The sequence below is a fragment of the Oppia nitens genome, unplaced genomic scaffold (assembly GCF_028296485.1).
Source record: "Oppia nitens isolate AA-2021 unplaced genomic scaffold, nextdenovo-longstitch-racon4-pilon3 scaffold10_pilon_pilon_pilon, whole genome shotgun sequence".
Lineage (NCBI taxonomy): Eukaryota > Metazoa > Arthropoda > Arachnida > Sarcoptiformes > Oppiidae > Oppia > Oppia nitens.
In genome coordinates this window covers 1,665,470-1,688,862 of record NW_026533189.1, presented here as the reverse complement: position 1 = coordinate 1,688,862, position 23,393 = coordinate 1,665,470, and the positions used below count along the sequence as shown (strand labels likewise).

General features: G+C 22.7%; 3 protein-coding genes across 3 annotated transcripts in view; 1 reads left to right on the top strand and 2 right to left on the bottom strand.

Moving 5' to 3' along the window:
* Positions 1 to 23,393, top strand: part of LOC128965269 (integrin alpha-PS2-like) — a 150,565-nt gene that overhangs the window by 21,638 nt on the left and 105,534 nt on the right. Inside the window, exon 2 of the mRNA XM_054311919.1 lies at positions 10,862 to 10,871. Within this exon, the coding sequence (XP_054167894.1) occupies positions 10,862 to 10,871 (10 nt within the window). The remainder of the gene's footprint in view (positions 1 to 10,861; positions 10,872 to 23,393) is intronic.
* On the bottom strand, positions 16,968 to 19,102 carry LOC128957987 (uncharacterized). Its single transcript, XM_054303835.1, has 4 exons — positions 18,595 to 19,102; positions 18,368 to 18,523; positions 17,243 to 17,883; positions 16,968 to 17,168 (listed from the first exon to the last, which is right to left on the bottom strand). The coding sequence occupies exons 1-3, from the start codon at positions 18,917 to 18,919 to the stop codon at positions 17,246 to 17,248; spliced, it is 1,119 nt and encodes a 372-aa protein (XP_054159810.1). The 5' UTR covers positions 18,920 to 19,102; the 3' UTR covers positions 16,968 to 17,168; positions 17,243 to 17,245.
* On the bottom strand, positions 19,263 to 20,613 carry LOC128958466 (elongation factor 1-beta-like). The gene is made up of 7 exons (XM_054304362.1): positions 20,400 to 20,613; positions 20,205 to 20,330; positions 19,974 to 20,091; positions 19,842 to 19,908; positions 19,633 to 19,758; positions 19,501 to 19,569; positions 19,263 to 19,424 (listed from the first exon to the last, which is right to left on the bottom strand). The coding sequence occupies exons 1-7, from the start codon at positions 20,486 to 20,488 to the stop codon at positions 19,339 to 19,341; spliced, it is 681 nt and encodes a 226-aa protein (XP_054160337.1). The 5' UTR covers positions 20,489 to 20,613; the 3' UTR covers positions 19,263 to 19,338.

Below are 23,393 nucleotides of genomic sequence, written 5' to 3'. Positions count from 1 at the left end.
GAAACATAAATAGATAACATAATAGTAATGTATCTTTATAAATTTATAGTACAATATTATTTATTTGTAATATAAAATAAAATAGTTTTCTTTTAAAATAATTTTTATTTGTGTAATATGTTTTAATATGTTAATAAAATGTATTATGTATTATTAATTTTAAGTTAATATATTATTAAATAAAATAATATAAGTATTTGACGGTTTAGTCTGTGAGTTAACAGTCATATAGCCTTAAAGTGAATTTTAAGTAAAATTTACAAAACAATAAGTAAAGCTAGATATATTTTATAAGGAACTGTAACGTAATTTATGAATTAAAAGATTACTTATCAAAGATTAAGGGGGTATGGTCAATTTTTATAGCTTATCTATTACGTCACAGTGTATATGAATGACCCATTTGAAGTTCTGTTTATAGATAGCTGCGTTATATATAACTAATATTATTTTGAAGTCTTGTATCTGTCTCGGAGATGGATTACTGATCCGAAGATCCAGAATAATGACCAAACTTTCTTACATAGTTAATGTAATTAAAAGTTGACGTAGTATAATATTTCAAAAATAGTATATGTTTTGGTACAATATATCAAGATATATATTACTAAAATGTAAAAATAATAGAATATAATGCAGTAACATTAATACTTGTACGCAGTATGATAATATTATAACATAATAGATAAATTAATAGGTATTTTTTATAGTACAATATTGATAATTAATATAAATTAAGATATTATTAAAAAAAATTAAGTAGTAGTTTAATTATCACTTATATACAGTACATAGATTTAATATAACCAATTACTCTTTATTTTATATACTTTACAAGTTACTATACAGTATAATATACTGTAATACATATATTCTTTACAACGCATTAAGAAAATTACTTATACAATATAACTTTAACATAAATAAATTAAATATTGCTTTTAAAACTTAATATTCGAAAAAAACAGTATTATATCTTTAGTATATAACTCAACGAAAAATTTTATATCATAACTGTCTTAATATATATATGTATATATTTTTATTACAGAACCACTAGTATATACAGCCAATCCGTATTATAAACATAATCTAATACATATCTTATTAAACTTATAGCTACGATATATATATATATATATAATGACTATAGCTAGGTTTAGGAATTCATTTTTTATCTATATTTTTAAACTAGTAATAACCGGTTCTTTAATCATGTGATTGCATTAACACTAATAAACCGGTTTGAACCAGTTATATTGAATCAACATTTAATAAACGGTTTTGCGCAGACGTAATACATAGCTCAACGTATTGCATACAAACTATCTTAATATCTAGCATTATTCTATTAGAGTGTATTAATGGATGCACTTAAGTTATATATATTAGTTAATATATAAATAATCGTAAAACTTGTAATAAAGAATTTTAATTCACAGTATATTATAATTATTTATAATAATAGTCTTTAGTGTAATAATAAGAACTACTGAATTTTGTATACATCATTTTTTATTTTAAATAATTTATCAAAACTTACTTCAATTGTAACAAAAAATTATTTTATTACTTATTATACTAAGTTATAATAAGAGTAAACTACTATTCTAGTGTTATGATTATTTTAAGTAAAAGAAATAATAGTAATATATTAGTGTTAATAATAATATCAAGAAACTCATTGCATCATCTATAATTATATATATTTTTTTATAAACATATGATTGCATCAACATTTATGCATTAACAGCATTTACACTTTGTGCGCAGGCGTAATACATAGCACCACATATTGCAAGCATTGCATAGCAGTTAACGCATTTCATTAGCTTTGCATAGCTTTAAACGTTCACTTCATTTAATTTATCTTATTATACATGTTATAAACAGGTAATCTTATAAGTATATTAATGTTTTAAAGTACTTTATTATTAAATTATTGTTAGTTGATATATAACTAATATTACAATTATTAGTATGTTAATAATTTTATTATAATTTGTTATTTTAAATAATATAATATATAAATATATATTATTTATTTTAGATATATAATAATTATAACAATATCTAATTGTGTTATAAATATTAATAAGCATTGCATCATATATAATTATTTTATTTAAACGCAGGCGCTTAATATAGCGCACAGTAAATTGCAAGCAATATATACTTCAATCTCAATAAGATTATATATTATAGTGTTATTAAAACGTATTTTTTATTTATTTTTACGTGTTTGTAGTGTGACAATTAGTATATCATTAAAATATGAATTTTAACACCGGCGAGTCAAAAACAATTAAATCACAATCAATTGAAATAATACCTGTTGTGAATAATCAAAAAGAGCAGTTAATAAAAAGTTTTAAAAAGCGAAGTGTTATCACAATTAATTGCAAATCTTATTCATCTGGATATCATGCTATTTGGATAGGAAGCGTCTGGCATTATTATGGCTTTGATAAACAAAAACTATCCAATAATCTTCATTGGTTTAAAATTATTGCTGCAAAGGGATATAGTCCAAACATTCAAACTCGTGGTACACAAAAGTTATGTCGCTTAGCTGGGATCAATTATAGTGAGAAATTAGGGTCACACAATTGGGACTTAATGCAAGATTATCTATTAACTGTAAATATAAAAGGTAATCTAGGGTTACAGTTGATTATTATAAACTCGGATAATAATGAGTATATTTATCAACGTGAATGTTTAAATAATTTATCATTGAAAATATATTTAGAATTTATACCTATTAAATCAAAATATAATTTTATTAAAAATATAAACAAATACTTATTTGTTAAAAAATAATACCGAATAATTATAATGAGTCTAATAATTATAATTACCAATTTAAATTATAATAATTATATTATACTTAATTGTAATTAACTTTTATTTAACTGTTTGAAAATTTATTTAATTGTATTTAATAAAATAAAATTAATAATTAATCAAAAAATAGATGCATAATTAAAAAAACATTTTAATTTCTTGTGATGCAATATGTCACGTGACATATTGCATAACATCACTTCTACACACTTACATAATTTATGAATGGTCAATAGTACTACTACTACATGTAGTAGTACTATTTCATTCATAACTTTTACGCGCTCACTGAAAGGATTAACTGATAAGAGGATTAGTAGGGGATTAAAGGATTAAAACTATAGGAGGATTAAATCGCGCCCATAGTAGCTAGTATACTACTACACACATTTATAGAAATGTAAGTCAATAATACACTTGAATATAATTTTATATTATTTTGTATATAGACTGATGTCTTGTTTGTGCTTTATGTCTGTCTATTTATTTGGACATCAATGACATCAATATTATTGAGCATTAAATGTTGTGATCAATAGTAACACACATTTTTACGCCTCAAAGATAAAATCCCTTATATAGATATAATATAGAAAAATACATTACTTTATATATATATAAATGTGTTTATATTCAGTGTTTGGTATCTCTGGTGACACATAAAGAGCAAACACATCGACAATTGATAGAGTTTATCATTTAAACATTATATTTTACACCATCTAAAGTTTTTGCAATTAAATATATAGATCTCATGACAAATGTAGTATAAATATAAATACCTAAAAAACATGATATCCTATGAAACATACTATGTTTAACATAGAGTAAAGTATCATTAAAATGTTAAAATTAATTTTATAAAAAAAAATCAAGTTTCTTGAATAACAAAGTGTATTAAATTTAACTCTAATGTAATTTGAATTTTATTATTAAAATTAATTATTGAAAAACAAGTTTTAAAGTTATTATATTTTTTTTAATTAAAAATCTTGTTTATAATATGTACTAGTATTTCAAACCTTAAATATAACTTTAAAAAATAATTTAATAAAACATCTAAATAAAATCACAATATATAAATAATATGTATAAGCATTAAAATACAATAATTTTAAATTAAAAATTGCTCTAAAATAACATATTACTTTTATCCTAAAATATTTCTAATTTAACATAATATAAAATGTCATATTTAAAATATGATAAAATATAAAAATGCTTAAAATAATTATTTAATAAATATTACTGTAAATATTTTCTAAATATAAAAATATCAATTTCACACATTTCTTTAGACAAAACGTTATTATTAATGAGAGTTTAAAAAATAATATTTCTTTTATATATAATAAATATTTGTCTAACATATATGTCTAACAACTAACTAATAATGAGATAATGGGTTTTAATTGTCAACAAAATTGTCATCAATGGTGATTAATTTCATTTCATATACAGTACACATATATTCAGTATATATATATATATATTAAAAACGAGATTACTGTGTGGTTATTGTAACGCATTAACACATTTTTTATCATTTTCTTTATGTTTCAGTTGACACATCACTTTTTGGATCATCAGACAAACTAAGAGAGAGAGAGAGAGAGAGAGAGAGAGAGAGAGAGAGAGAGAGAGAGAGAGACTGACAAACCAATTATTGTTGTTGTGTTAATAAATGGCATATTATGATTGTTCAAACACTTGAGTCTAACTAAAGTTTGTTTTTTATTTATATCAACAACTATACCAATATCTAACTAATGTTTTTCAATACATTTCATGTTTTACATTAATATATAAAATAATAATGTATTAACAATTGTGTGATAGTTATTGAAATATATATAAAGTTATATATGCAGTATATATATGGCTTATATAGTATAGTTGTAATATAATATTATAGTATATCAAAAATAAACTGCTTTTGCTTAATATCAATGAACACAATACATCAGTGTTATTACAATAGCAACAAGAGTTTTGGATAATTTAATGGATATTTATTCAACACATTTGTTAATATAGTGTTTGTATTCACACACATGAATAAAAAAAATAGTATTTACCATTTAGTTCATAACATTGAGCTATAATGGCAAACAATTTTTTTTGCTATTTTTTTGCAATTTTATTAGGCGTAATGTGATTATTATAAATATTATGTACTGTACTGCACAACACAACTAAATAATTTATAAATACTTTTTTACTATACTGTATATTATAATGTATATGCACTATAAATAATAATAGTTAATGCATAAATGTTAGATTTTTTATCTTTCTATGATTTTGTTGTTGTTTTTACTGTTGTCGTATTTGTGTCTCTTTTTCCTATGAAATCTAATACAAAAAAAACATTAAATACAAACACTCATTGCTTTTACTTATAAGTTATTACAGACTATCATTACATCATTTGTTTTTTTGTTTATTTTTTATAATATAATGTTAATGTTTTTTATATAAAAGTATTAGACAGTGTCCAGTATAAAAATTACTAAACTATTTGTTTGGAAATTTTTCAATACTAGCTATAAGTATACATGTATACTATGTTTTGTATGATAAAGTATTATAAAATGTCATAGATTTTTATAAAAATAATACAAAAAATTACAAATATGATGAAATACGATAAGGTTTATGTAGATTAATAAATATAATATTACTGTTTTTCATTAAATGTATTGAATATATAGTATATTCTAACATTTAAACCTCAAATATTAATATCATAATAGAAAAACATTATATTCACAAAAATAAAGTATAAAACAGTATTCAAAATGAAATATTAAATATAATTTATGTGTATAAAAGAAAAATATTATTAAAAAAATTGTAATTTTTTTATTTCGCATAAAATCTCTTATAATATATATGTTATATTAATATATAAATATATATATAACATAATATTATAATACTTATGTTAAATCAAAATAAATATAAGTGAAAAAGAAAAAATGAGATTTGAGTAAATGTTTTAGATTTTTTAGACAAAAAACTTTTTTTTTATATAATTAATTGAAATGAAAATTGAAGTTTTAAAATATACGGTAAATATTAAAGTTTAATATATTAATAGATAACTCTATACTAAAGATTATTTTTTAAAATAAAGTTTACACCAAAAAATCTGTCCATAGTTTTTCAATAGAAATATTTAATAAAATTAATTGTTATTAACATACTTATTAAAGGCTTAAGTGTTTTAATGTATAGATAAAATTTCAGTAAATATGGCAAAAATTTCTTTAAAAATATATTAAATTCTATAAATAAATATTAAACACAGATTACAAATATCCAATAGAGATATTCAATAAAAACCAATTATTAATAATTAGATGACTTAAATATAAAAACATAACATAATTTTCTATAAAACTTCTAATACATAATTTTATCAATATTTATCAAAAAGTATTATTGATCTATTTTAATATATAATGTATATATTAATATATATGCTGGTACTTATAAATTATTATTGATATTTTGACTATTCTATAGATTATATAAATATTAATTAAATAATTTTAAATTATAATTAAACTTATATATTAACTAATAAAAAATAATAAACCATAATAGTCATTATGTTATGATATTTATAATTTTTTATACTTGGTATTTAATAATTAATAATATTAAATAATTTGAAAAAATTATTTATTTATTTTTAATATACTGCAGTGTCTATAATTAGATTTTAATTATCTGGTAAATTAACTTTTTATATAATTGTTTGAATAAAAACATTACATTCTCTATACAAACAGTTTTAATGCTGTTTTAATTATTTACTCTATTATAAAAAGTACTCGAAATATATATAATCCGCAAATAAATACAGTAGTTGTTGAGTATAACAACAAAAGTTTTATATACAAAAAAATAAGAGAAAAATTACTCGAATGAACTGTTTTTTCTTCATTCAAACTGTATGTATGTCCTGATGTCCTGTTAGAGTGAATAGTGAGCGGAAATGTAGTCACAAATGACTGTCTCTTTTATATTTTGATTGCGAGTCAAAAATGCATCACAAATGCAATGCACAGTCATATTCTATATATATATATATATATATATATATATATATATATATATATGTACAATATATATAAAGTATATGTATGTTATATGACACGCAACTATTGCACGTATCAATCAGTCATCACTCAATTGTAAAAACAGTTTTATAATTTAGAGTGAGAGAGAGAGAGAGAGAGAGAGAGAGAGAGAGAGAGAGAGAGAGAGCTTTTGAACCAAAACTAAATATTCAGATTCATTAAAGTGATGGTTGATTCTGCTATTATTGTATAGCTATTGCGTATACTGTATGAATGTTTATGGCCAGTGATGGATAAACTTCAGAGTAAATAATGTATTTTTATGTAGAAATGCTTTTACTATTATATATATACAGTATATAAACTGTATAATAAAATTATATGAATACTGATGCATCGTAATTATATTAAAAACATTTATAAGGTTTTTATCATTGATAAATTATCAAATATATAGTATATACATAGTATACATAATAAATTTTTATTAAATTTTGTCAATAATATCTTATTATTTATAATTTATTTATTATTGTCGTCATAATTACATAACAAATCTCAATTATAATACTAAATTTAAATATATATATATTGTCCAACTATTATATTTTTGTTATAAATTTGTTGATTTGATATAAATTTGTATATAATATATTATTTTCAGACAATAAAATTATTAAAATATAATATATTAAATATGAGATAAAATAACTTTAAAAACTAACTAATTCAATAAGCAGCGAATCATTAATATATATTTGATTATATTTAGAATAAAAATAAACTATTATTAAATCATATTTACGAAAATATGATAAATTCAGATTGACATTAAAACTATTTAATGCTATTTATAACGACAAATACATATTTAAAATAAAATTATTTAAAATATTATGTATAAATATTTAAAATATATCAATAATTGCAATCAACAATTTTGCAATAAGTGATAAATAAATAATATTTATTAATATTATATAAAATCTAATATTACTAACAATAGAGAATATAAGTTATCAAAATTTATGCTAAGAATATTTTTAAATTTTATATAAAGTTATACGATATATAAAAATATTTATGTGTGTGTGTGTGTGTGTGTGTGTGTGTGTGTGTGTGTGTGTGTGTGTGTGTGTGTGTGTGTGTGTGTGTGTGTGTAGTTAATATCAATATATGATTTTTTTCTAATACAAAAAATTTTTATATAATAAATATTGCATACATTATAATGTCTGATTGAATATTTTAGAAAAGCATATTTTGTCAGTTAGTTATGCATATAATATGAATGTGTGATATGATGTGAATGTGTGTGTTATTTGTGTCATAAATCAAATTATTTATGTATTAAGGCTTTGGATGTCATTTAGTCAAACTTACATTCACTATATTATATATTATTATACAGTATATACTATATATATATATACATACTGTATATGAAATATTGTTATCTTATTATTATTATTGAATATAATTTTAGTTTTCCTATCACTTGTTTTACAGTCGATTATATTATTTTTCACATTATATTATATATCAAAAGTCACATTTTTATACTTTATTATTATTATTATATATTTTTAATAATAACAGTCATGTTCAAATATTTGCATGTATTTAATTTTACATATAAAAACTTATTTTTTAAGTAATGTACACTTCTATTGTTTGAATAGATAAATGTAAACAAGTATTATGCAAAAAGAAAACATTTTTAACAAAAAAAATATATATAAAAGCTTTAGAAAATTAAAATAAAAAATATTAAATTTAAAGTATAGAAAAGCCTTAGAATTTATTTTTGTAAATAAAAATATACAATAAATATATTATATATGTATTCACTATTTTTACAATAATATATTAGAATTGAATTTAATTCTAATTTATATTTTCACTATTATTTTATAATAAAATTATGTGAAATAATTTTAATTTTAATTTCAAAAGTATTTTATTCCCAAAATGATTATTTTGATGTATGTTTTATTAACAAATAAAACTTAATTTAAAGCTAAGTCTTATTATTGATATATGTGATAATTTTTCAGTTAACTCTCCATTGAATTTCATGTAAACATAAATTTTAAAAGACAACAAACTTATCATAAAACTTGCAAACTTTATTATCTGAATTTATATTATTTTTATTATACAGTAGTCATATAATAAAAACAAAATTAAAACTTTTGAAGATTAAATTATAGTATTTTATTATACATTAGTATATTGTTGCTTATATTTTATTAATGATTTATTATTGCAATTGTGTTCAATTTATTATTTTAATATAACATTTCATGAATTTTAATTTGCAATATAAATTTTTATTGTATGTGCATATATTTATTTGAATTTATATTTATATGTAGATGCAATGGACAATAAATAAAATAGTGGCAAAAATAATTTTTTAACAAAAACATAATTAGTTTTCATGTAATTAATTTGATTGTATTTATATTATGAATACTAATGACATTTTGACCCATAAGCTAACACATAAGTGTCCACTTTGTATAAATAATATAAATATCCCCATAACTAACTAACTAACTAAATAAGTGGACATACAGTACAAATATTTTGTGAGCTAAACAATCGATAATTATTTGCAAACAAAATATTCTGTTCATATAAAGAAATACTGTTTAATACAGTATATTATTATACGGTATTCATGTGTTAATAAATAATAATATTATTTATATTTATACTAATTTAGTAAATGAACCATTAATATTTTTTTATTTAACTTTTACTATATTAATAAAATAATATAACTATTATTATTATTCAATATATTTATTGACTTATATAAACAATTAAGTTTATGATAATATATTTGTTAATATTTAAGACCAACAAGTTTTATTCACAGCTTTAATTGAAACCACAATAACATACATTCAATCAACACATTGAATAATTGAATGATTTTTCTGTATATTTTTATTTCGCTTATCTCTGTACACATGATAAGAGAAATGTTGTGAATAATGTATTGAACTTTATTTATCCCAATATATATACAATAGTTTATATAACATATAATATTTGTCTAAACAACAATAGTGACGAAAATAAATATACAAAACGTGTCTCACATTTGTTTTTGTTATATTAAAACAAAATCAATTTGAATAATAAATTATAAGAAATATATATATTTAAATTAATAAGATTTAATTTACTCATTTGACATTATTTGGGTTGGCAATAGGTGTGGTCAGTGAATATGTGTATGTGTATGTGTATGTGTGTGTATGTGTATGTGTATGTGTATGTGTATGTGTATGTGTATGTGTATGTGTATGTGTATGTGTATGTGTATGTGTATGTGTATGTGTATGTGTATGTGTATGTGTATGTGTATGTGTATGTGTATGTGTATGTGTATGTGTATGTGTATGTGTATGTGTATGTGTATGTGTATGTGTATGTGTATGTGTATGTGTATGTGTATGTGTATGTGTATGTGTATGTGTATGTGTATGTGTATGTGTATGTGTATGTGTATGTGTATGTGTATGTGTATGTGTATGTGTATGTGTATGTGTATGTGTATGTGTATGTGTGTTAAAAGCGCCGCCAAAATAAATGACAAAGAAATTCAATGAAAAGAAAACCGGATAAAAATTGCTATTAAATGTCAATATAAAACATTATATGAATCACAATATCAAACAATATATAAAAAAAGTACAACAATTGGCAATTAAATAAAAGAAAAGTTAATTATATCAAAATATAAAAGCAATCTAAAATTATATGCTATTTAAAAAGTGCAATATAACACATAAAATGTGTCCATCTATTTATATAAAGTGCTCAATCAAACTATAACTTATTGTCAATAAGGATACCGGAGCTAAAGGATTCTAACTTTTTAAGTTCACTTGAAATTGAAAGTTAGTAAAAGAGTTGGTTAGTTAGTGAGTCAGTGAGTGAGTGAGTGAGTGAGTGAGAGAGAGAGAGAGAGAGAGAGAGAGAGAGAGAGAGAGAGAGGAAAAAAGAGAGACGAGGGAATAGTTTCAATAGTCAGGAAAATATTGATTAATACTTGTTTTCTGTGCATTGAATTCCTTAAGGAAAATAATATCAAAAGTCTAACTCATTATTCTCAGATGTTTTTATGCTCTCTCTCTCTCTCTCTCTCTCTCTCTCTCTCTCTCTCTCTCTCTCTCTCTCTCTCTCTCTTAACTCATTCACTCAGTTATTTACTTTTACCGATTCTCTAATAATAAGAAACTCTATTTATTGATTAATATACTGTAATATTACTTATAGTTAATACATTATAAGTCAATATAATCAAATGTACTCAAATGTGTGTATGTATTCAAATGTATAGCTCGCAGATAGTGTATTAAGTGACTAAAATGAATAATAAGCAAAACTACAGTACATTATAATTATATTGATGTCATATACTGTGTATATATTAAAAATAGATAGATTTAATCAATAATCATCACTTAATACATAATTAGATGAGTTTATTATCAATTTGTGTCTCAAAATAATCTTATTATTAATTTACTGTATGTTTTTTGGTCACTTATGATATAAAATTGGCTCTCATTTTATATTGAAAAACTAGTAATCACTTTCTATTGCCTGCTATTACTTTATATAGTATTTGTCTTTAATATAGTTTTTATTGATATCAGTCGAGTAATCCCATGACTATTACCAGCAAATAAACAACAAAAAAATCCATTGAAAAAAGCAATACCAGTGAAGACACGTGTGATTAATAACTGGAAAACAAAACTCATTTATATTTTTTTTAAAGCGAAAATACAAATCAATAAAAACTTAAACCCTTCGTCAAAAAACAAATATAATATTAAATTGAGTTATTAGTAATACATATACTGTATGAAAAAAATCATAAATCTATGATATACTGCTTATTGTTTATATTAATTAATTTTTGTCATTTACAATAATAATAATTCAAATAATAAATAATACAATTATTATAAAATAGTATATAATATATCGTGACTCTACTGTAGATAGTGTGATGGATAGATAAACTATAATATATTAAATTTATATATTATATAAATATAATATATAGTATAAAATCTGTTTAAATTTTCAAATTTTTTATTTACTCTGAGAGTGATAGCGAATAAAAGTTAGTGAATGAGTGAGAGGGAAGAGAGAGAGAGAGAGAGAGAGAGAGAGAGAGAGAGAGAGAGATAGCAAATATTTTAAATATTCTGAGTGCACAATCAATTTTTATTAAAAAATAAATAAAATTCAAATTATTTCAAGATTTTTTTTTGCTGCTATCGTAAATGTTTTAAATAATGCAAACAGTAAATCAAATTTAATATATTGTTGTCCACAATATTTTTTCATTATTATCAATATATCGTTTAAGATTTTTTTTTTAAATTTGTCCACTAATTATATACAAATCAATCAGCGTTTGCTATAATATATTGTATATAAATATTTACAAATACTGTATAATATAAAGTTCAGTTTCAATAAGTTATTATTTAACTTCAATTAAATAGATTTTTTGTTATTATAATAAAATTCAATTGCAAAATCAAATCTAAAGTAAAAAAAAACTAATTATAAATTATAATTTTGTGTATATATGTTTTTGTGATAGATGTATAAATACAATTAACTATTTCTAAAATCTTTATAATTTGTATGCAATCACATTAATGTTATCAATAAAAAATTTAATTGAAATTATTTTTTTTAAATAAAATGTCTAAAATAGTTTTAACTTTTGAATAAATTAGTAATACCAATATTTATGCCATTTTTAGTAAACATAATATTTATGAAATTTATATTTAAAATATGGTTTTATCTCTCAATAGTACAATATTTTTATTTTATTAATACTATTGTATTGTATTGAAAACAATTGTAATAAACATCTATTTATATTCAGTAAATCGAAAATTCAATAATCAATTCTTTAGCTTTTATTTATTGGAATAAATGATAAAATCGTTGCGAAATATTATATATAACTTACAATATATATATACATATATATAACAATATCATGAAATACATATAAAAAATTATTGGAGATTTACTATTAATATTTGTGTGACATTTAATAAATAATAACTTAAATATATCAATATATATAAATTCAACAATTTTTATTATTATTTCACTATTTTTTATGTATCGAATCATTTATTAGTACAAAAAGTTATATGTAATATATATTTTTATCATTTGTCATATATTTATAAAAGCAAATTAGAGTTTTTATTAGTTAATTATACTGTAAAAATTTTTGCTAAAAAAATAAATAATTTAATTTTGTTCAATATCCAAATCACATTCATTAAAAATGTCTAAATACTCACAAAATTAATTATAATTATAAAAATAATACTGTATTTGTAAACAGCTGTGATAAGCTTGTAAATTACAAATTATATTATGTATGTTATTATACAGTAGAAAATTTAAAGCCACTTATATACTGTACTATACGTGCCTTATTGTCATTGCTTTATTATAATAGAGATAAATCATATTTGAAAACTATTTTTAAACTTATTAAAAATTATTCATAAATTTTGTTGTTCTGAGACTAAAATAATTTGTTTGTATTTTCATTTAATTTTTGTATGAAAGTAAAAATAATAAATTACTTTTATTTAGAAAAATAAAGATAATTTATCATGTTTTTCATTTTTTTAAATAATTAATTTATCATCTAAATAGATTTTATTAAAAAAAATAAAAAATTTAATTCAATTAAATACTACTAATACGATTCAATTAGATAGCATATTTAATTGAATTGATAGATAAATAAAATAATAGTTACGCATTATTAAAATCAATTTATTTTAATTACTTTTATAATTATCAATTAAAAACGCATACCAATGTTTAGTATGTACACACTGTATGTGGTAGCACACAGAGGTTTGTTAGGTAATTATCTATTTATTTTAGTTGTAGTTTTTTTTTGTTACCAGTCTTATATTTTTCACTTTTTATATCAATCATAATAATACAGTATATGTATGTATCAGATAATAATAAAAAATGATACGAAAAAACCATTGAGTGAAAGACAGTGTAGATAAAAGCAAACAGAAAGAGAGAGAGAGAGAGAGAGAGAGAGAGAGAGAGAGAGAGAGAGATTATAAACTCTAATAACTAGTGAATCAAAATAATGAGTAAATGAATTACATAGTTAGTGTACACTTGCAATCAATAATAAAATATAAAAAACAATAATAACAACAATATATATATGAAATAAATGTTTGATTGAAATATCAGTCCAAAGTATTTAGTGGATTAAACACGCAATGGATGAGCTAACCGATTATATTGGACAGTTAGCTTGTGGGGTCAGTACAAGTTATTAAGGTTTTATTATTATTATTTGGACATAAATTGATTCAATTTTATATTATATTGAATTAATAATAGAAATATATATAAAGATATTATTCACTAACTGAGTGTATGAACAACAGTCAGTCTAATGGCACTAACTATATGTTAAACTTTTTTTTTTAAAAAAGGATACAAAAACACATACACAACAAGACATTTATCATTTCTGCTATTATAAAGAAAATAATCATTGAATTTGTTTACACAAAACTTGTAGTCAACATTAAATTCATAGTCATATAACAAAAAGTAAAATAAATAATAATAATATAATAGATTATATTATTATATTAATAACAATCATATTTCTTCTTTTTAAGTGTCTATAAATTGAGAGACAGAAAATCAAATCAAATCACTGAAAGTGCTGTAATTTAATGAAAATCGTTTTATTTTATTTTTAGCTAAAAATATATATATATAAAAAAAATTTACAACATATTTTACACAATCATTTGCTACCATTTTGACAATAATATAGTTATAAAAACTATTATTTTCTATGGTTTTCTTATTTATCTAACATTATATGTCAGTTAAAACATCTTTTTTTCCTTATTCTGTCTCAACATCTATGAGTTGTTATACGAAATAATAACAATAAGTATTATATAAAAATATATATAAAAAGATTTGCTTTTTATGTCTATTACTATCATATACTACTTGAATGAAAATATAATTTGAATTTTATGAACACCTTTTAAAATTTATTTACTTATCATTATTATTACAGTCTTACTATTATTATTAAACACTAACTTATTTCTGTATATCTAAAAAAATATAAATTATCGGTAATATAGGTTTAATATAATTATTTAGAAAAATAAAAAATATGTTTAGTCTTCAACCATAAAATTAGTGCTAAATTACACACAATTTTATTGCAACAATCAATCAATTAATAAACTAAAGTAAACTACATGTTCATGTAAAAAAATCAAGATAAATACTAACTAATATAATATAAAATTACAAATATAGTAAATCATAAGTAAATTAAAATTAATTATAAATATATTGACACTTTAACTGTACACATAAATTTGTTCATTATTATTTTGTTGTGTAGCTAACTATATCTACACTTATATTATATGATATCATTTATATAATTAATATGTCTATCAAATACATAACAAATGCTTGTAATAATAGTTAATATATTTTAATAGCTATAAGGGAAAAGTCTTAACAAATAAAGTAATAAAATATTGCTTAATATTATAACTACTGACAGTAAAGTAATATTATGTAAAAACAAGTTATTATATAACCAACAGTGAAATTGAAATTATAGTCATATCATCATCAATGGTGAAACTGTAGGACATCATAAAAATATATTCATGAAATACATATTATATTTTATATACAGATACATGAAAATCAATATTTTTTTATCGTGAGCTATGAATATAAATGATTACTACTATAACTTTTATTAACAAATACATAATAAATTTTGGCTCTAATTTTACGCAAGAATAGCATATATTATTGTATTTATATTATATATATATATCGCATATATATGGTTTTATATTGTATATAATATATATTTATATATAAAGTACAAAACAATATATTATATATGCGATAAGAATATTTAATACAATTTTTTTAATAATTATAATTATTTTCATAACACTATTATATTTCTCCTCAAACTTCGACAATAGATAAAGCAATCAGTTTTAATAATTAATTTTAATAATTAATAACTATATTTTTGTCTAAAATTATATTTTTAGAAATCATATAAATGCAATTATGATATTGAAATTCAAAAATAAAATTTAAATTAGGGTTTAACATGTTAAGTATAAATTATCTTCTATTAGCTTATATAAAAACGTGTCATAAATTTAATTATATGGCATTTATATGTGACATAAAATAATAGCACCCATGTAAAATAAAATATATTCAATTTTTGTTAACTATTTTCTTATAATGGATATTGTTATAAATATTAGTTTTTTACAAAATTAATAATACAAAAAATAGCTACAATTATTCAAATTTATATACTGTATATATATATTCTACTTATGATTCAATAATCTTAAATATACTAAAAAAAAAAATATTTTTAAAACTAACAAATTATATGATATGAAAACTTTATATGATTTTTGTTCAATTAAAATAATAAAAGTTTTAAAAATATAGAAATATTTTAAAATATAATAGATTAGTATTAAATATATTGATAATTAAAAAAAAACTTTTTAATAATAATAATAATAATTTCAAAATGTTAAATTAGAATCTACCGGTTATAATAGTAAATTATTTACAACAATAAAAAACAATTTACGCAAAACTTACTGTAAGATTAACCAACTTTTATGGGACTGAATATATATTAATAGTTTAAAAAATTGTATACAAAAAACAATGAAAACTTTAAAGTCATTTAAATTACAATAAATACAAAATAATAAACTTTTTATTAATTAAATATTGAGTTTATTTTTACAATTATTTAATATTTATGATTCATAATACTGTAATATGTGTTAAAAAGTTATAAAACAATTTCAATACTATTTAACAAAAATAAATGAAATATATATTTAATAAGAAGTTCACAATTTGATGGGTCGGACAATCAAATGATTATATCGTTACGAATATATTCACTAAAAATATATATTCAATACTATTGTTATATATAGTATTGAAACAACCGATAGATAGTATAAACATCGGCTATGACTGAGCAGTGGGTGCTCTCTCTCTCTCTCTCTTTCTTTATCTCTCAGCGCAAATGCAATGTACTCTAAATGATATTTACTGTAAAAATAATAATATAGTTATAAAAGTTAACAAACAAAGTAAAAATTTTGACAAAAATGTAGAGAAATTACAGTTTAAATATCATCTCTATTGTGATACAATTGTTTGAATGAATTAATCGAAAGCAACAATTGATAGATAATTTGTTTGTGGTTTTCGTCTTCAAAGTCAAAAGGATTTCCATAATTTAGTTGTTTTACTATCACTTTATCAGCTTTTGTTAAGTCATTACTTAACAATCGTTTTGTATATTTTTTTGTTATTTTGATTTCGAAAAAGTGAAACCATTTGCTTCTAATTAAAACACAAAATATTGGATCCAATGAGTCAAATGTATGGAAATTATAAGCACCGGCCATAATAGCCGTCCCGACGGCCTGAGCCCTGTGTCGGTCATATGAATCACTTGAATTGACAACAGACTTCAATTCATATGTGCAAACAATAGGTTTGTCCAGAAATCTGTTCCCTTTATTACTGTTGTCAAAGATTGTCAGATCAGGTATAGCTGTTTCGGGTTCTTCGCCAAAGTACACCTTAATTGGTCGCTTTGTATCTAATATAATGTTGTCATTTGTATCATAATTCAAATAATCGGTTACCATATTAACAAAAATCATGACATTATCTTCTCGTATTTCATTATTCTTCATATTTTTTATTACACGACCAAACCTTTTAATTAGTGGTGATTCAAACGATTTGTTAGTTACTGTTAACAAAAAAAAATAAAATCATTAAATAAGATTTATATCTAATTATACAATAAATAAATTTTTGATAATTTAATATTAATTTATAACTATATTGACAGATAAACAGTGGACACAAATATTTGTGTCAATTATTACCGACTCTATCGGTGACAATCAATTTTCTATTGACTTTAATGTCTTTAAAGTTAACTCTAAAGTTGTTCCTTAAGATTTTATCATCAAATTTTGATGGACTCACTTTCTGTCCCCTAATATTTGATATTAAGCGATAAACTAATTGACTAAATATATTAGTCTTAATTTGATTTACAAATAATTTATTCATTGCTTTATAAGCAAAACATTAATGTGAATTTGACTGAACGTATTGATGTAATTAAAATGATTTCTAATAAAAATATTTATCAAAAAAGTCTACTAATAATAAAAGCATTGATCGATGTGTTTGTTATCAATATATTGAATCTAAATGTCAATTACCAGTTGAGTTGATGTGTGGTTCACCCAATTGGACAACACTTGAACCTAATGTATGTGAAGGACATGTAATAAACTCAACATTCAAGTAGTGGTCAACAGTTTTTTCAGTGAAGTAATCACTTCTCAAAAGTGTTTCAATTGGATCGATAGTAATGTCTGAAAACCAAAACAATACAAAATAAATATTTAATATCTATTATTGTATTATATATTATATAATACTAAACCAATGAGTCCTTCGGTCACATGTTTTTGCCATTTCTTTACATTCAATGTCTTCACCAGTGATACCACTGATGGCTTCGAAAGACTGTATTTCAGTTGATTTGTCGTTCCTTCAAATCTGCGCTTCATTTCTGTCTCAACCACTTTCATAACAATCTCTGAATTGTCTTCATTGGTGTCACTGTCCGAGTCTTGAGCCGATGATGTCATCAATTGTGTCGATTGTCTTCTGGTTGTTGTCAATGATGTCATAAATTGATGATTGTGTCCAACACTTGATAATAATGTTGTCTTAGATATTAACGACTGTCTTAACAGTGATTTCATTGTAGTTGTCGTTCAAAAGTATAATCAATTGATTCAAATGCAGACAATTGATGTGAAAATAGGTTTAAAAATAAATGTTTTTATTGTCTGAATGTCTTAATTGTCATCAAATTGTTTATATATTTTCCAAACACTTGGAAACTCATGTCATCACTGATTGGTTGAAATCTCAAACAGTGTTCATATAAAACGTATACAAATTATTATTATTAAAAATATAATGTAATTATCGGTAATTTAATTTAAATTATTTCTAATTGTAATTAATTGATATAAAATATATTTAAAACCAATTTATTTGACATTAATGTATCATTAATGTAATGCATGTATTTTACAAAATAAAAATCAATATTAATTTTTAAAAAGTTGTCAAAATTGACATTTTAATTTTAAAATCAATTGACAATAAGTGTCCATTAAATCTTCTGGAAGGCCGCGATGTCCACGGATTGAACGTAGTCTTCAAACTTTTCGATCTCTTCAGTCAACCAATCGATACTAACTGTTGTTCATTTAATAGTTAAATAAATAAATCATTAGTTTATTGATCTAAAACTATTGCTACAAATAGGACATACCTTTATCGTCCTCAACCACACAAACGATTGTCAATTTATGAATACCGTAAGCCAACGGAACCAACTTAGCTAAACAATTATAAAATAAATTGTTAAAACAATACAAAAATATCGCTACAGATGATGACATACAGGCGCCCCAAACTAATCCCTCAGTCTGTATGGTTCGGACACATTCCTCAAGTTTTTTCATATCTGTTTCGTCATCCCATGGCTTCACGTCGAGTATGACATTGGATTTTGCGATCAATGCTGCCTCTGGACAATACAATTAAGATTAAAAAACATTAGTTATTGATATTTGATTTAAAAAACAGTAAACAATTCAATCGATTGCATACTTTTGGATTTCTTTTCATTATAAGCCGCAACTCTGGCCGCCTTAGCCTTCTCTGCCTCCTCGTCCACCTATAGACAAGCAATCGTTTAGCAACTCATGACATCACACAAGAAAACACAACTACTCATCTGACCTCATCATCTGATCCAAACAGTTCAAAGTCATCGTCATTATCTTCAGCGGCCGGCTTCGAGGCGGCGCCGCCAGCAGTAACACCAAAATCGGCTAAACTTTTCTTAACACCGGTAAACCTAATCATTGGAAAGGATAGAAAACAAGACACAAATCTCGATATCAATTATCATATCAAACAAAATGGTTACTTAAAAAAACATTAATAATGAAGAAGAAGAAGAAGACATACGCTTTGCGTTCGTTGGTGTTAAACGACTTGATATGTGTCTGCCATCGGCTCACGTGCGGGAACTTCTTGCTGTCGACCGAACCGACGGCATCAATGAGTACAACATCCGATTGAGATGCTGTGTATCTAATGGTTTAAACATCCAAACTATTAGATCCAAACTACATAACAAACTTATGGTGCGGTTATGCCTACCCCTCGATATAGCTTCGGGACTCCAAATGGTCGTTCAGTTTCTTGAGGCCGGCATCCGATTTGAGGTCACCACCAATCTTAAGACTCATTGTTGGTATTGATTTGATTTTTCTTGACTCAAAAACAAACGGATCAATTGAAGTGATGATTGATTATGAGTGACAGTCACTGCACTTATGTCTGACTCAAACAACACGTGGACTCAAAAAGAGAGATCACTTTAAACGATATGTGTGTTCATTGTTATACTATAGATGGCTGTAGTGTTTGAATATAATGTTTAATAATTCAATTATTTTAAATTTAATTAAAAATCTATAAACAATAAATATTTTTTATTACTTTCAAGTTTGTAGTTATTATTATTATTATTATTATTATTATTATTAATACATGCTTTTAGTAAATATTGCATATTTGATGGCATAATAAAAGATTTTATTGTATTTTTATACATTAAACAAAAAGGATTTATATTTACAATTTATTTATAATAATATAATTAAATTTGTTTATTTTACACAAATTTTATCACAAAGTTTTTTTTTATATATAATAAATAAATAAATTTATACTTATTAGCAAATTATTTAACAATAATAATAATAAATAATAATAATAAAGTAGTTTAGTATAATTAAGTAATAGTAAAAATTGATTGTGTGATTCAATTTTTTTAGAAGTAATAAATATTGTGATAAATTATAATACAGTATATATTAAAATGTTATTACATTTAGACAATTAAAATTTATATACAAAACATATTATTTTTAAAATAATGATTTTTATTTCATCATATTTTTTATTGAAACAAACAACAGATTACTGTGAAGTTATCACAGAAATCGCATCCAATGATTACTTAAACAAAATATTTTTTTTCAATTTATCAATTGATTTGATTATCTCTTTCGGTATTTTTTGCCAAATATTATTCTTCTGAAGGCACTCCTAAAGTCGGGACTGAATAACATAAATAATTAAAACATTTTTTTATCAATAAATTATTAAATTAATAATTATAAAAATATTGTAAAATTTAAAAAATCTGTAATCTTGAATAATAATTTATAAAAATATACCTAAATATTGTATATAAAAATGGATTTAGCGATGAGTTAGTCCATCCCAACCAAAGACAAAAACTGAATAAATATGGATTTATGAGACATTGAGGACAGAGAGGCATCAGTAGTGCCACTGCAAAGAACGGGAGCCAACACACCATAAATATTCCTATAAAATGCAAATTAAAAGACATATAAAAAGAAAAATTAATTACTTTTTTATTAAAAAACTTTTTATTTAATAGTTAAACACTTGACAAATAAATCAATAAAACTATAAAAAGCACTACAACATGGATTTTAAATTAGGTTTATTTTGCATATTTTTGTGTGTATAATCTATGCTTAAAATAACATTAATTTAAATAATGACTTTTTTCCTACACTAATCCAGGAAATAAAATCAAATAAAATTCAATTCATGATTTAAACGGAATATTCTTTAAATAATTTTTTTTAAATTTTATTCCGTGTATTCTATGCTTTATTATATCACTAATTCAATAATTATCTAATAGTATATTAGTTTTTCATTTAAATTTTAATTGTAATAAATAAGAACAACAAAAATAAAAGCATTACTTTCTATTATTAAAACAATTAAAATCCTAATTATTACAACTTTCCAGAAAATCTATTTTTAAATTTATCAAATTATAATATTGTGTAATAATTAAAAATATTAATATCACTAACCAAAACCAAACTAACTTTAAATGTTGGTTTATTTTGTAATACAAAAGTGTAAAAATGTAAGTTTTTTTGATAATATTGTATTAAACTGTTGTGACATTTAGTGTTGAAAAGGTTACACACATTTTACATTTAATAGCAATTTAATCTCAACAATAATAATGTTAATTCAATGAGTCTATCGATAAAATTATATACAAAGTCTATTACACAGACACACACACACTAATGGTTTATAAAATACATTAAATAAATGTGATGTGTGTGTGATTATAATGTGAGTGCACTACTTCCTACACTATAACCAAACCAATGGTAGATTTGCCTACTGGCGCAAACTGACCACAAGCTCCGGGATCTACTCATGTGTTTTTATTAATGTAAGGTCATATCGTTCAATGCATTAACGTTATATAACTGATCACAGCGTGTATTGATATTTTAAGCCTTTTAATAATAATGAAAAATATCTATAATCTTTATTAAGTTGTGTCAATAAATTAATATAAGAATAAGGCAAACACATTAAGAGAAAAGCACCGGTAGTTTTGACTATACCTGTAATTATTGCTAACGTTTTGGCCGCTTTGCGTTCCCTTTTATTTTCGACTTCACGTTCATTCAAACACTTTCGGCGAAATTTTAATCTCTTGAGCGGTTGTGCTCTGGATTTTGTATTACAATTGCCGATCGAACCGTTAGATAGATTGCCGTTTCCATCGAACGACATACCGGTGTTGGAGTTAGAACTACAGCTGTCTCTTTGGAATTCAATAGACGGTACGTCCAACTGTTCCAAACAGTCCGAAGTGGATGCACACGATATATAGTCGGCCACAATATGATTTGCGGCACCGGATTGTGCGCTACCGTTGCCAACACTCATTGATGAGGCATACGGTTGTGGAGGTAATAATAGGTGTCGGGTTTGTGTGGACACAAGTATTTGATACGAATTGGCCGAACCGTTATCGGAACTGGCGTTACTACCATTGCTCGACGATATATTGTAGGTCATTGTAGTCATTTCGGTATTAGAAATATACGTATTTGGCACCGGAGGACATGAATGCGGACGACGCGATTTGGCTTTTACGCCACTCGAAGCCTTGCGTCGGATGCGCTTTTTGGCCACCAAATAGATCCGATAGTATAGTATTAATACTATGGCCGACGGACCGTAAAACGAGAACATTGTGGCAAATATCTGATACGATATGTCCTGTGAGAC